Source organism: Centroberyx gerrardi, chromosome 23 (genome assembly GCF_048128805.1).
Source record: "Centroberyx gerrardi isolate f3 chromosome 23, fCenGer3.hap1.cur.20231027, whole genome shotgun sequence".
Lineage (NCBI taxonomy): Eukaryota > Metazoa > Chordata > Actinopteri > Beryciformes > Berycidae > Centroberyx > Centroberyx gerrardi.
Window position 1 is genome coordinate 17,807,564 of NC_136019.1, and position 16,636 is coordinate 17,824,199.

At 43.4% G+C, this 16,636-nt stretch overlaps 1 protein-coding gene across 1 annotated transcript in view; it reads left to right on the top strand.

The window, feature by feature from the left end:
- Positions 1-4,376: 4,376 nt before the first annotated feature.
- The window catches only part of dock11 (dedicator of cytokinesis 11), a 71,122-nt gene continuing 58,862 nt past the window's right edge, over positions 4,377-16,636 (top strand). Inside the window, exons 1-5 of the mRNA XM_071899125.2 lie at positions 4,377-4,478; positions 10,414-10,530; positions 12,827-12,916; positions 13,987-14,069; positions 14,812-14,878. Coding sequence (XP_071755226.2) covers positions 4,377-4,478; positions 10,414-10,530; positions 12,827-12,916; positions 13,987-14,069; positions 14,812-14,878 — 459 coding nt within the window. The remainder of the gene's footprint in view (positions 4,479-10,413; positions 10,531-12,826; positions 12,917-13,986; positions 14,070-14,811; positions 14,879-16,636) is intronic.

A 16,636-nucleotide genomic window follows, 5' to 3' on the forward strand; every position in this document is an offset into this window, starting at 1 on the left:
GCACAAGGACGAGGAGGAGAAGAAGACGAAGGATGAGGAGGAGAAGAAGACGAAGGACAAGGAGGAGAAGAAGACGAACAAGGACGAGGAGGAGAAGAAGACGAAGGACGAGAACAAGGGCGAGGCGAAGACGACAGACAAGCACAAGGAAGAGGAGGAGGAGAAGAAGAAGAAGGACGAGGAGGAGAAGAAGACGAAGGACAAGGAGGAGAAGAAGACGAAGGACGAGGAGGAGGAGAAGACGAACAAGGACGAGGAGGAGAAGACAAACAAGGACGAGGAGGAGAAGAAGACGAGTGACAAGGACGAGGAGGAGAAGAAGATGAAGGACGAGAACAAGGGCGAGGCGAAGACGACAGACAAGCACAAGGACGAGGAGGAGAAGAAGACGAAGGATGAGGAGGAGAAGAAGACGAAGGACAAGGAGGAGAAGAAGACGAACAAGGACGGGGAGGAGAAGAAGACGAACAAGGACGAGGAGGAGAAGAAGACGAACAAGGACAAGGAGGAGAAGAAGACAAATAACAAGGACGAGGAGGAGAAGAAGACGAAGGACGAGAACAAGGGCGAGGCGAAGATGACAGACAAGCACAAGGAAGAGGAGGAGAAGAAGACGAAGGACAAGGATGAGAAGAAGACGAACAAGGACGGGGAGGAGAAGAAGACGAACAAGGACGAGGAGGAGAAGACGAACAAGGACGAGGAGGAGAAGAAGACGAATGACAAGGACGAGGAGGAGAAGAAGACGAAGGACGAGAACAAGGGCGAGGCGAAGACGACAGACAAGCACAAGGAAGAGGAGGAGAAGAAGACCAAGGACAAGGATGAGGATGAGAAGAAGACGAAGGAAAAGGACAAGTGGTTTTACTGGGAATCACCCAGTATCCTACAGAGAGACAAGGAAGGATGTCCGCACACTGAATATAAGCTCCTAAATATTTTTTTTGCGACGTTTTCGACCAGCACGGTGAAGACCATGCTGGTGCTTATATTCAGGGCAGACATCCTTCCTTGTCTTTCTGTAAGTTGCTGTTTTTGTCCTGCACCTGTACCCAAGTTGGGTTGGATGTGCACACCATTCTACTTTTTCTAATTACCCAGTATCCACCAGTATAAGACTGTGGTTGTACTGGCATGCACCCAGTGGCCAACAGTTGATGTCTGTGGTTGTACTGGGTTCTTCTCAGGGGCAAACGGTAAAAGAATGTGGTAGTACTGGGAAGTAGCCAGTAGCCAACAATAAGGGAGGTATCAAATGCAATGACAAAAAAAGTTCCAGTATTGGCCAAGGGAACTGTCCACAGTTCTTGAGCCAAGAGGACAGGCTGCTCTTCATGTTCCTGTTTCTTGTTTCCATGTCCTCAGGTCGGTCAATGAAACTTAATTCAGTCCTATCATAAGTTTCATAGAGCATAGAATTGGTATTGCAGGTAACAAAAATACAATGCTTTAAACTCAAAATTTTTAAACTTAGCAGTTTAGAGCCGGCCTGGTAGAAGACCTTTTCGAAATTATGAGGAGCCACTCTTCTATTCGATGTATATTCAGTACACTAAGCAGCACTTCATTAAATACAATTCAACTAAATAAATGTTGTGATTGTGTTGATGTAGTGCTGTTTTGTAGATGATATATATTGCTGAATTTATCAGAAGACTAATGATTCATAAAATGTCTTAAAATATATTTTGCCAGGTATGCACTTTTTCTGATGAAAAGAGCAACATTAACATGGTAAATTTTTTGACTGGAATTTGGAGTGATGCTCTCTCCATAAAAGAGACACCGGCTAGTGACGCCTGCTTGCCAGTTTGCTAAAATGTCTTGCTGCTATTTGTACCAACACAGCTTGACTCAGTGACAATGTGCACCCCCTCTATCTGTGCTTCACAACGATCATAGCCTGACAGTTTTCAGTGTATTCAGATAGTTTACTGTCTTGAACATGTACTCATAATTCTGTTTTTGTTTTTCAGTTGAAGAGGTGAAAAGTCTGTCGACACTAAAATGCCTGCCAAGTGCAAGTGGACACAAGCGGTCACTTTCAGACAGCACACCTTTTTAGTCTTGCCTTTTATTATATATTTTATTATCTTATTTTTTCTAACTTTTCCCACTTGCACTTTGTTCCTCTATTATCTAAAGCACATTGAACTTCACTTGTTGGATGAAATGCGCTATATAAATAAAGTTTGATTGATTGAAGAACCTCTCCATTGACTCATTGTTATAGTTGTACATCAGGGATGGGGTCAACTGACTTCAATTCCATCAATTAAATATAGGCCTGTGCCTAACAGTTTCAATTACATTATGAATTTGAGGTGGAAGTAGTGGAAATATTTTTGTAATTTTTTTCAAAGACTGACTTGATCATGCAGTGATCAAGTCAGTCTTTAAGTCTTACAGTTTAATTGTAATCTGAAAGCAATTTAATATAAATATGTTACTGAGGCTGGGTAATCCCTTGGATTACGTTACTGAATCCAATTTTGATGAGGTAACTATAGTAGTATCTGTATCCTCTATAATATCCCCAACATTCAAAACAATTGAAAGATAGTTTATTGGCATGAAACACAAAAGTGCTTATTGCCAAAGTAAACAAAACCAAAAAATATAGCATTTAGCAACCATGCCAATATGATATTAATAACAACAAATGGTCCAAGAGGATCAAATCAATAGATCAGTTTACTTGGGACATACGATCTGCATTCCCAAGATTTTGGTTTTCTTTGTCAATGTCCCTCCTGTCTGAAATTGCAACAGGTTAATACATATTTTGCTGCAAGTGAGTTAGCATTTTGTTATTGACCAAACTGTTTGGCTCTGAACAGAATGACATTAAATTAAAACTCATTATGGAATGTTATTGAAATTACCAGACCTATCTTAATACCTTTGCTGCCAGAAAAGAATGTAAATGGATTTAGTTATTGATTTAGTTATCACCATTTATCCTGACAGTGTGTATCTTTATTCCATTAATTCCTCCATTCATCCATCCATCCACCTATCATTCCAGGTATTAAATGATTAAATGATAGCCTGACGTTCACACACAGAAACCCATGTATATGCGTACACACACACACACACACACACACAGTTTGTGTCCGAGGTTGGTGAGTTATTCTTTGTTGATGCTGCTACCATCCATCACCAGAAGGGGGAGACAGCAGACGACCTAAAGAGGACGGAAGCAAAGGAAACTGTGATTATGTGGCCACATTTTTCAAAGTCTTGCATATATCATGTTAAAAATGTCCCATATAAAAAAAGTTCTGCATTTATTTTGTCCAGGTTTTTGTCTGTGTACTAGAAACCCTTATCTGAATTTGTTGCAACTATAGTTAACAGTAAGTAAGTTGTAGCAGTAGTCTCATTCAAATGGAGTTTTCATTAATATAGCTTTTATTCAGAAACAAGATCATTGTGTGAAAAAAGGGCAAGGATATCCACTGACACCAAAAGACCTGCCTTATTCTGTTCAATATAAAAACTCTTAAAAAAAACAACACACAATTAATGTGCTTTTAAGTAGTCTTAAACAGACATATTTGTTTTAAAATGATGGAACAAAATGCTTAACAAGCACAGTCATACATTCAAGTGTTTTTGCCTTGTGTACCAACAAAGTTCATAAAGCACACAAAACTAAACTAACATGAGGTCAGATTTGTTTTATTTGGGTGATTCTGGAGGATTAAAGTATACATCATGGTTATATGAAAATTACCTTTTATGAGGAAGATTTGCCTCCTCTTCATAAATGGTATGGTCAGCATGTATGGTTGACAATGTCACGTGACCGGAAAGAGGTGGAAGCTGCATTTCTTTTCTTGAAACTCCTTATGTGGCTGTTTTCTGGCATTCCTTTAACATATAAAACATGTATAACATCTAAAACAATATCCCAGTGTTACTGAAAAGCCAGTGATAGCAAAACAATCACCAAGATTTTGTTATGTTCTTCCCTGGCATTAAATAGAGGTGAAGACACACTGACAGGGGAAACAAATGTGTTAAACTGGGACACAAATGTTGGCACACCTATAAGTGGGCCAGGTTTTTTTTTTTCTCTAATGACTGGGTTATCGTCTCAATTTAGACGATCTTCGGTGTAGTCTGTAGTCTCTTTAAAAGGCCGAAGACGGAAGTAGGCAGGAGTGAGACGTCTCGCCTCGCCTGCTGGATCCTCTCAGCTCGCCTCTCATCAGCAGCAGCTCTGCCCCGCCTCGCTACGCAAACCGCTGGCTGGTCTTCCGACAACCAACCCGCATCTGGCTGTCACTAGCACTGCTGCTCCGGTACCGCGGCATGCCCACACTCACACCGGCACGCACGAAGTGGATTTTAACGAGAAGGGAATTATGTCCGAGGTGCGAAAATTCACCAAGAGGCTGAGCAAACCCGGGACGGCCGCGGAGGTCAGGCAAAGCGTCTCGGAGGCTGTGAGGACCTCGGTGGTTGTGGTGAGCAGAGCTTTGATTGTGGACTAACGGTCGTACCAGCTAACGGAAGCCTGATGGTGTCACTAACTGGTTAGCCTGCTAACTACCGCTAACCTACGGGAGCTTATTGGGGAGACCCCCGCACCCCGCCCCCTCTTTGTGGAGAGCTTTTCCGTATCCCCATTTTCTAAATAGCTAACGTTCACTTTGATTTATGTCCCCGCGCTCTTCAAAACCTGCCTGTTTACTACAACAAAATTGTGTCCAGTTTTCATTGAGGGCGCTTGTCCCACTATACTGTCAAGCTTCCTACGTCTCCAGCTGACTGCACTGAATCAATTTTACCTTGGCAAATTCATACAGCGTATTGCGAGAAGACAGCTTATTCTGAAGTGATTATAAGCCGCTAAACCGACTCCCTATGGTGGCCTCGTTTTCAAAATTGCCAGCATTACAAATAGTGTGACATTGTCCACAGGAACACATGGTTTTCCAGTCTTCTGCGGCTCCTTTTGTGTGCTGGAGAATGAGGAGCTGTGCCAGTTGGACAGCTGCAGCATGGCTTCCCTGTCCTTGCCTTGTTGGAGCAGTGTGCCTCTTTTTCTTTTTTCTTTTTCTTTTTTTTTTTTGCTGGAAATGGCCATAACGTGCAATGGATGTCAGTTCACGCGCGTCTTCAAAATTGATGAGTATTGATAATGAAGAGTGTGCAAACCAGAAGATTTTTGTGTCTCAGTCTTTTTTTTCTCTTTTGTTAGGAATAGGCATGCTTTTGGCTGATATTGGCTGGAACAGCCTGTAATAATGGGGGATTAGGCTCAGTGGCTTGAGATGAATAGCATTTAGGATCATGCTGATAAAGCATTTCTGTGTGTGTGTGTGTGCGTGTGTGTGAAATCATTTTGATGTGTGTGAAAGGCATGCCTCTATCCTTGACTTCCAGTGATGTCAGTGCAGATTGACTCTTGCCTACTGATATCTGCTACTGGCAGTTCTCTTTGTTATAACTAAGATCATCTGGTCGCTCATCCACTTCCTCATAATGTGATAATGACATAGTTTAAACCCAAAGCAAATTCCAGAGGAGCTGGTTGACTTGTTTGGAGATAAACTCTTGTTCCCAATGGACTGTACTGGCCTTATAGTCTTATGATGATCATCTTCAAGAGTGTGACGCAAAGAGGACTCCACCGTAACAATCTTGTGATAAGGTCCTGATTCATGCAACACACAGGTTGGAGTGTGTGTGTGTGCCTGGGTGTATGTTTTTGAGTAGTGGTTTTTGCCCACTAATCCTTGGAGTAATGGTTGACTTGCTAACTGAGAACAAGCGCTGTTTTGTGGAGGTCGCATGGCCCGCGTTCCTCTCACATGGGGATTCCCTCAGGCATGCTGTGACCGTGCTTCCTGTGTGTGTGTATGTGTGTGTTCAGTCTTGTCTTCTGGTTTCTATATCAGTGTGTCCAGTTGTCCTGTCTTTCCATCCCCCCTGCTCTCTCTGCTCTCTCTCTGCTTCCCCACTGCTTGTCCTTTGTTAGTCTGTTCAATGGAGATACAGGCAAGCTCTGCTGTAGTCTGCCTGCCTTGAGCCGCTGTGTTCCCAGGCACAAAGTTGAGTCAAATTTTGCGGAAGTGCAACAGCTGGCATTGCAGAACACAGACGTTTTCTCTAGGTTCAGTTCACGTGCATTGGTGCACCAATCCCCCTTCGGCCAATCAGAAACAAGATACATCACCCCTCCAAGTTTCATCAAAATTGTGCTGATGGTGTAGAAGTTATGGCCTTTCAAAGTTTGAAATTTTGACTTTTAATTGTAGCATCCCCATCAGGCCAATCAGTGACTGAAAATGCATCATCCCTCCCAAGTTTCATCAAAATATGAGATATCACATTTGTGTTAAAAGTTTTGACCTTTAATTGTAGCACCACTTTTAGCGTTATAGCTTTCATAAATATACTAAAGGATTTAGTTTAGTCAAGATGTGTTTCCCACCGGTTCTCAGGTTATCTGTGGTGGCTGCAGGCTGGTATAAGTAAAGATACTCTTAGTTAGCCGTATGAAAAACTTTGGAAATGCAACACAAGAAGCTCTGCTAATATGTTATTATGAGTTTGGGAATATATGGGGAATAATAGGAGGCTAATAGGAGTGAGCAGAGACTTCGGGTAGTGAGACGGTAAGTGTCTGTTCTGCCAGTATACACAGACTGGAACACTTAGTGGGTTCAGGGTTGGGACAGTGGAGCTGCTGGCGTGTGTGCATGTGTGTGTGCCATGCATGTGTGACTTGCATGTATATTTCAGTGTGTGTGTTGTGTGTGTTCATTCATCCATTGTGCGTAATGTGTAAGCCGCCTAGCCAGCATGATAAAGCCCATATGGTTATGCTGGAGTCTGGAGTCCTTTACCTCTGCTGAACTGTAATGGGACACAGACATCTGGAAATGCACATCATCATGGTCCTAGTCCCCTCCCTCAAGGCATGCTGGGAGTTTATGTTCAGCGATTGGTGTTTGAGTGTTCTCCAGCCAGGTTGATAGCTGAGAGGAGAAAGCGTGCAACGCAATGGGAGATTATAACATAAACGAGATGAGAAAGTGGAGCCTTGCTTGCAATAGATGGCTACGCCCCAGAGTTTGGCCATGTCCTTTTAGTTTTTAAGCATCTCTCTCTCTCTCTCTCTCTCTCTCTCTCTCTTTCTCAATCAGTGTGCCCGCCTTGCTTGTGATTCTGCAGCTTCTGTTTCAAAAGCAGAACTCTCTTCCCCTCTCTTTTTACTTTCTCCCCCCTCCCCTCTCTCTCTCTGTAACATGATCAGCGCTTGCAGTGGAGCCTCTGTGCGCTGCTGAACGGAACGGTCGCCTCTGACTTGTGGCGCTGCGGTTCAGCTTGTTGCACATGACAGGAAGCAGAGCCGCTACTCCGGGTGCAGCGCCCACCCTCAGCCAAGGGTAATGCGTTAAGCAGACCTGTAGCCTCACCCTGTTGTTGTGTTGTGTGGGTGTTGGTGCTACTGCTGCTGCTGCTGGTTGTCCATAAAGCAGTACGTCTATTGTTAGTAATAAGAAAGTAATACAATACGAGTTAGGTCTTTACAGTGATGCTGCATGACTCTGTGAAACAGTCAGTGTCACTTTCAATCACCTCAGTCAGAATATCATTAGGGTGTTATTTAGGTTAGTGGTTAGTTCTGAAGTTCCTTTTGTAACTAGCTTACTTCACAAGCCAAGTCATTGGCTGGAGAACACATAAAGAGAAATTCCCTTTATTTGTTTGTGCTTGGATACAGGGATATTTGAGAGAGGGTTATTAAAGGTGCACATTTAACAGCTCATCCCGAAAAAGACCTGAAGAGGGATATGAGCCAGTATCCAGAATACTGTGTGTGCGCATGTAGACGTAGTCAGTGATAGTTTTGGAGGGAAGGCAGAAGATGGGAGGGGAGAGCAGCGAGCAGCAGGAAACAGGCAACAGCTGAACTACAACTTTTAGTACCTCCTCTCTCTCTCTGTCTCTGTCTCTCTCTCTCTCTCTCTCTCTCTCTGCCCCCTCAGCAGAGATGGAAAGTAACAAATTAAGAATACTTTATTACTGTACTTGAATACGATTTTCAAGTATCTCTACATAGTTTTTCTGTCACTTTTACTCACTACATTTAAAAAAAAAAACTATACTTTTTACTCACTACATTGTCAAAACAGACTCTCAGGAAATGATCAACTGACTTTTTTTTCGCATCAGACGGCTTCCATCCCGGAAGCAGCTGATCAAGTGCCAAATGTGATTGGCTGCTTGTACACCAAAGTGACGCCACCACAAAGGAGGGAAAGGGACAGAGAGAGAAGCAACATGAAGAAGAGAGAACCAATATGAGAGCAGAGAATTAACGTTGGTGAATTCAGCTGTGCTAGAATTAACGTTAGTGATTTGAGGTGCAGACTCTTTCTCATCTGTGATTCAGAGGAACACTCAACAGAGAACCAGTTTACAACATTAGAAATGCCTTTTTTAGAGGACTACATTTACTTTTATACTTTAAGTAAATGTAAGACCATGTACTTTTATACATTGACTTGAGTAAAGGATTTGAAATGGTACTTCAACTTTTGCTAAAGTATATTTTTAGATGAGTATTTGCACTTTTACTTGAGTAATGAATTTGTGTGCTTATCACCTCTGCCCCCTCAGTCACTGGTACAGCAGGAGAACAAAGTCCTGCATCTCAGCTGCGCACTGCACTCTTTTAATGGAATTATGAATGAGTACCAGGTGGAACATTGCTCACACATACACACTCACAGCTGTGTGTTGAACCTCTGCCGGGGGGCTGGAGGCCTCATCAGGGTTTTCTCTCTCCCTTGAGTCCTTCTCCCCACTGTCCTTGTTCACTAAGCAGCAGTTAGTAGTTAGTCTGGTCCACAACTGTTGCCTACAGACACATTGGCAGCGGCTCAGTATTGTGGCACGGAAGCTGATCAAATTCCCATACAGTCTGATTTCCTTCAGCTTGAGGCCCAGTAGCTTCGTGTAGCTTAGCCAAGGCTTATTTGGCTAAGCTATTCATCACCATCTTCACCGCTTAGCGTGAGCTTAAAGTTGCACTTTCTGGGAATTAATTCTGAACCTTTCCAAGTGGTTTAGCTTTATACTTGTGATCACGTCTTGACCTAGTTGTGGAGGGCTAGGTTAGCCTGTGGGCCCGTTTCAGAGATAATAAGATGTCAAATCATCCACTTCTCTATGAAACTCAAAACAGGAAGTTAGTGTGATGTTGAGCTAGAGTCGTCATGGAGCAGTTATCTTTTCTATCTTTTGTTTTGTTCCATGATCTACATGTGCCTCATTCAAACAGATGTGCTTTCTTTGACTGCACCTAGCTATGAGGACCAACGAGCTGAAGGTGAAAGGTGGATGAAATACTTGAACTTTCAAAACCTGCAATATCCAGTCATTTATGTTCTTCTTGGGCTATACAACATATAACCACCTCCCTGAGCCTCCCTGGAGACCGCTGAGTTTATGTTGTGCTCTTCGCTGCAGAGTTTTCCCCCAGCTGTTCAGCCACACTGATATTTCTATCAGCCACCGTCATGTTTTACCCATTTCGCTGCTGCTTTGTCACATCTTCCCCTCTCTCTCTCTTTCTGTCTCTGGATCTGTTCTCAGCTGTTTCCCCTCAGTCATCTCTTGGCTTTTTTTTTCCCTTCCTCCCACCGTCCTCTGAGCCACTGTTTCCCTGCGCTGTGACAGTCCTCTGAACTTTGCGGCTGTCTCTCTGATCTCTTGTGGCTCTTTTGTTTGGCATGGGCGGTGAAACCTAGTGGAGGGTGAGCGCTTATAAACTACTCCTGAGCGGCCAAGCAGGGCTCGCCAGGGCAAAGTCAGAATTATTATAACATGGGATCAAAAAGCAGCACTGTTTGTTTGAAACCGTTGGGCAGCTGATGCGTCATCACTGTCAGCAATAAGATGGAATAAGAATCAACGAAACCATATTTGGGGGAAATTGAGTGACTTAGCTAGTGCTTAAGGCCTGGCTAGCCCTGCTTGCCTGTGTACTGGAAACCTATTCAGGCTTAACAGGCCTACCACCATTACAAAGCTCTATTGAAGCACAGCAGATTAAGTGAAGAAGGTTATGTTTTTCAGTCTCAGTGTCTGAAATGATCCAACGCTCCGATGGTTAGAGCAAAGTCACAACACACTGTGCCTTTGTACAACATCCTTAAACTGAGACAGACAGAGAGAGAGTGAGAGAATAAATGGAGACAATCTATTGACAATATAATGAGGGGAAGCAATGAATGCCAAAATATGTTTAGCCTATGCAGCTTTCACACACTTCCCACTTGTCTGCCTTTTTTTTTAGCGTGACCCAGGCTGACCCAGATGAAAAATGCTCTGTGTTTAAATTGCCCTGCTCATCACTGTATATTTTCTCCATTTCCCCTCCAGGAGCAGCCGAAGATCATTGAGCCGTTGGACTATGAGGCGGTGGTGTTTCAGAGAAAGGCCCAGATCCACAGTGACCCCCACCGAGACCTGCTGCTCTGCCCCGTCGACGATGTCTCGGTGAGCCCCCCCTACCCCCTTACCCCCCCCATCCCACCCCCTCACTGCTTAGTCCTCTGGGACCGGCTCTCAACCAAGATGCTTCCCTCCTGAACATAAAGCCTTAAGCCAGGGAGTCATGCACTGTACACAGCAGTCTGACATAACCAGAGCTTGCTTGATTTCCTATGGGGGTAATTTTGGTTCTGAGACTCAGGTTTGTTCCAGTAGGTATTGAACTTTAATTAGGGGTCCTAGCATGTAGTGCTGGGAACCCTATTGTTTTTGTTCAGATTATTATTATTATTCTTCCCGTGCCCTAAAAGTATCTGGATCTCAGAAACCATACGCCCCACAGCAGCCAAACTTTCCACATAGGTTGGAAATCTCACCCACTACTCAGGAAACAAAAATTACACCAATCTACCTGATGGTGGCGCTATAACAGCCTACTTCACGTTTTGGTCCATAACTTCTGAACCGTGAGTCATAGAATCAAAATTCGCATCTTTCCATATAGGCCACGCCCATTTCCGTCTACTAGATTTTCCGCCATTTTGAATTTTCTCAAAAACCTATTTTTGCAAACTCCTCCTAGACCGTTGAGGCAATCATCTCCAAATTTGCCATGCATCATCTCTGGACTCCCATGATTAAAAAACATTAAAAGATATTTGATATTCCATACCGTTCTGATATAATTAGCTTCCAAAGTTTAGTCAGAGGTTGTGGGCGGGGTTAGAGTGCATTGTGCTACCTTCACGAAAATTTTGTACACTTGTGCAGATGTCTACTCTGAGATACAAACCAGAATTTCCTGTCATTTTGCCCATAGGGGGCGCTACAGCAACATTTTACATTTTAAATGCTCATAATTCAGTAACTATAAATCATAGAAACAAAATTCTTTTTTTCCTGTATTCCTTAGGTGAAGCCACATCATATTCATATTCATTGCCGCCATATTAGACTTTCCACCATTTTGAATGTTCTCAAAAACCTATTTTTGCGAACTCCTCCTACACCGTTGAACCAATCTACTCCAAATTTGGTATGCATCATCTCTGGACTCCCATGATTAAAAAATATTAAAAGATATTTGGTACTCCATATCGTTTGGCCGCAATATGCCAATCAATTTCATGCCATAGCACATATTTGACAAAATGAGCCATAACCCATGATTGCTTTGTGCTATCTTCACTGAATCTGGTACACTTGTGCACATATCTACTCTGAGGAAATGTGCAATATTTGGTGTCTATATCTCACATTTAACCCAGAGGTCACCAGGTGCTAGGACCCCGTCATTGCTGCCTGCGGCTATATTTGCAGTTGTAATTGTTATCCTCTCTGGCTGGCTGAGCAATAAGGGCAGATGATTTTTGACAGAATTTTCGCTGTATTTGCATTTTTCTACCTGTGGGGACAATTTTCCAGCTCTGTAGGGCGTCCCCAGCTAAACGCACAGAAAGGAAACACTTGACCTAATATATTTAAGGCCAAACATGAACATGGCCTTATTTACAGCAGTATCTGACTGTATGTGGAATTTTAAAACCTCCTTCAAACCCTAAATTCCCCTGCGGGTATTATAAAGGCTACTCCTGTTCCTTGCAAAACAGAAGCACTGTTTATTCAGCTTATGAGTCAATATTGGATGCCCACTCCTCTACTTATACTATGCAAGAAATGGCATGTTTCTCTTGCATCATTGGATGCAGCCACAGCCTGCGATGTGTAGGTGCAATACAAGAGTTTATTCCTAAGAGATCAGGAAGAGCTGTGCTCAGTGCTTTGCAGTAAACAGCCAAATCAGCAGGTTCTCTCTTGTAAAACTGTCTGAGGTGAAGGGGTACTAAGAGCTGTAAGATTTCACTTTCTATAGGAAGTTTCCCATCATAAATCACCATTCAGCTTCAGCACACCAATTTACACGGGCCAAATTATTTATGGGTCAATCCGAGTGGCCTAACCAGTCAGATACAAAGCAGCCTCGTACCTCAGCTCTGTATTTATTGGTGCTGCTTCAAACACATGTGGTTTGGTTTAGAGGCATGGCTCGCTCCATGTCTAGTTTTTTCCCATCCTGAGAGAATCTGTTGCCATTCATCGGTTTCTTTGTATCTGTGCCTCCAATTTTCTCCCAGGCTTTCTCTCTCACTCTCTCTCCCTGTCTCCTGACTCTCAGCTTTCTCCCATTTATTGCTTGCGGTTAGTTGCAATGCCACAGTATGATGACACACTTTATGAGTGTGTGTTTGTATTTGTTTCTGTGTGTGTGTGTCTTACTGTGTGTGTGCATATATACACGCAGGAGTCCCAGATCTCCCGGCAGAGGAGGACCGTGGTTCCCTCTGTGCCCCAGAACGCTGAGCGGGAGGCCAGGAGTCTGTTTGCCAAAGAGGTACTATAACCCAACGGTCACATCTGTATGGCTTGGCTCAGGTTCTTGACGTGGCGTCCCACAGCACATGTGTGGCAGTGACGTTTAGTTCTTTCTTCTGAATATAAAAAGGAAATTGTGGGTGTGGAGGTGTGAAGATTCACAGGTAAAGTTACATTTTCACAATAATGCAACACTTACTTGGTTTTATTATTTAGTTACTGATCAATAAAGAACAAAGATCAACAAAGAACAGACATGATTTTGTAGTAAAAGTGCTGTAAACCATGATAGTTAGTGCACAGGTATTGAAATATCGTGTTACCCTATATACTCATATAGTAAAAATGTAGATAACATCAAAGAAATCACATCATTTATGTAGCAAATACTTTTATTTCATTCACTTCTATTTGAACAAGATGAATAAAAATCACAAATGAAAGTGCTCACTGACAGGAAAGATGATTTTTTGTCAGGCATCATGACATTCACCTAAAAGTATCCACTTGAAGCTCATAAAGAAACAACGGGCATGCAAGCCGGTAGTAAACACTGTGTGCTGATGATATGTTGAAATAGCAATGAAAATCACAGTTGTGAAATGACTTTTCTGGCAGGGTGTGAATGTACTCACATACAGCCAGGCTCTAAACCTGTGTTCCTTAGCCAGCTCTCATGACCATGATATGGCATGGAAACAACTGTCATAGGGCTTTCATAAAACAAACACACATCCAGGCTTACTCAGCATCTATTGAACAAAGATGCATTCAATTCACGACTTGACTTTATTGAGAATTTCTGCTCACAGTTTTACACTGAATAAAAAGTAAACCGTCATAAATAACAGTAACTAAAAGTCATGGCATAGGCAAAGAGGATCTGGACGTTTGTGTCTCCGCTCTCACAGCACAACCCAAAATAGGGAACCAAGCACACCATCCTTCTCCATGAGTCACAGCAAAAGGAAAGAACTGTGTGCTCGCACGGTTAGGTCACTTTCCTGGCATGGCGTGCATGTTATATTTGAGTGTGTCTGCTGAGTGTGTAGCTCCTAATCCAGCTCTCTGTGTTGACCTGTTTGGCAGTGCATCAAGATGTACAACACCGACTGGCACGTAATCAACTACAAATATGAGGCTTACTCGAGCGATTTCCGCATGCTGCCAAGGTAAGGAAGACGGAAAGACTTTGATGGAAATAAAATGGAAATGCAGAATGGATATGTGGAAGATTTAGAGTTTAGGATTTGAACTGTGTGCAAAATAACATCGGAATCACTTTATTGTCAACTATGTAACATGTACAAGGGATTTGCTCTAGACACATGGGCCTGTTGCGTGACAGCATGTAACAAATCAGTTTTCTCTGTATTCATTCAGCACTGGTGCTCCATCACAGCAGAAGAAATAGTACATACAAATTAAAACATCAGTATAGACAAATTTCCCTCTAACAGGTGCAGTCCAGATGTTTCGAACTCGTATCTCGATGATGATAAAGTATCCTAAGGAAATTGTTTTTAGCACTGCAACCTGCACTTGAACCATAGCTGGGACCGAAACAGAGGCAGATGTGGAACAAAAATAGGCCCCAAGCACCACTCCAGCATAAAATTACAGAGGAAAAACTTAAAATGCAACAACTGACAAGGTGGCACAGCACTAACGAGCCCCACAATACAAGTTCATACAGTTACTCTCTCACATAGCGCAGAGGAGACAGTACAAGACTTGCATTACATAGATCAGGGAGTAATTTGTCTCATGCTCTACCAAAAGAAAAGACACTGTACATCCCAGACATCACAGAGAGAAAGCAGGACTGGCCAGAGGGGAAGTACAGTAGGGGGGGGTCTGATTTATTGAAGACCTGCTGACACACAACGACCCTCTCCCACTGTATTTTCACAGCAAGGGCCTGAAGACAGACAAGCTGCCGGCTCACGTGTTCGAGATCGATGAAGACGCCAAAGACGAGGTGAGTGGAGGGGCCTTAAGGCTGTTAGATCAGAGACATTGATTATTGCACGGAGGATGAGTGGTCTGCTATTGACTCGCCGCGTCCTTTATGGACGGTTTGTACCATGCATATACGGCTCTAAGTGAGGTGCTGTCAAGCATGCTTGGAAATAAATGATCCTTTTAATCTTTTGAATCATGGAGATAAGACGCTATTTGGATTTATTAGGAAGACCGCATCAAATCAATCAGCGTGGAATTTGGGTGCTATTGAGCATCAGGAGAAACCTTTTGATGCAAATCATGTCGCATTTCACCCCCGCTTTCTCTCTCACATCTCTCAAGAGACTGTTCACTATTGAAGAAAGCAAGAGGAAATGCCTTTGAAAAAAAACAATCGTTTGCATGCGTTTCAGTGCTAGAGCCCGCTTCTTGGCTGGCTTCTTGTTGAACTGGGAAATGTGGTTTAAAGAGTCACTACGACTCCTATGCCACGGGTCCTTCAGTGCATCCGCTAGTGTGGCCCCACAGAGACTTGAGTGCCGGGCAGCGAAACCAGAAGCCTTATAGTCCCTATAAATAGCCCTCATCGACCCTCCTCCCCCTACCCCCAGGCCGGATAAACTTAGACAGAGAAAGGGTTGTAATTGAAGGAAAATAACTGCTGCCGTGCCGCTGAGATGGGGAAGGCAGAGAGCAGAGGGCCTGATCGCTCCTCAAAACGGCCCTGGCTAATGTTACATTGCTTGTCCTTTCTGAGACGGACCAGTATTGCTAGTGCAAGCACATTTAAGAACGCACCCCCACACACACACATATAAATGATAGTTCCACCCATTCCTTCTATCTGAGGGTAGGCTACATGCTTTTATAAGACCTTTATATCCTCCCCCATCCCTGAATAACCACAACAATTAATCAATAATAAGTACGATGGAAGATAGGTGGTGATGTAAAGTACCATTCAAGGTTTGAGGTAGGGTGTAGTGAGGCGTGTGTGTGTGGTGGGCGGCTTCTGTCAATCGCTGTGTGTGTGTGTGAGGGCCATTTGTAGAGAAGGGAAAGATGGACAGTTGAGCGAGATGAGGGAGGAGAGCAGCCAGCCAATTAGATTACAGGACAAAGCTGGGGAGAGCGGGACGCATAGACGAGTGCAGAGGACAGAGTGCCACTTCAATGTGATTAGGGCTGTGTGTGTGTGTGTGCTTGTGTCCAGTAGATACACACACACACACACACCTTTACCCATCCCACCCCTTCTACGCAATGTCATTGTATGTTTCATAACAATGTGGCGTGTTCATGGCGTTGCCTAAGTGGATTATGCCTCCTTGTACTGTGAATTCCCTTGTGTGGCCGGATGCATATTCCCTGAGTGTGTGTGTGAGTGTGTGTGTGTGTGTGAGTGCTCATTGAGAGGCCATTCCCTTGTGATGAATGTCTGCGTTTTCCGTGGTGCTGATGAACGGTCCCATGATGGCTTTCTCTCCCACTGCAGTGGAGATGGAAAGGCTGGACTGAAAGGAAAAGAGGTTCATTCATCATGACCCCTTTATGGGAAACCATGGAAATTCTCTGGCTTATAAAGTAAATTGGCTGGACAACGTGTGATTAGACATGATGGGATTTCCCACTGAATTGTCTGTTTATATAACTGTGATCAGTGAACATTCCTTGCCACCGACTACTTGTCAGTAAATCTTAAATGATGCTTCTTACATGTACGCCAGTATTGTAAACAGTGTCAATAACATTAAGCTGTTGACATTTGAATAAT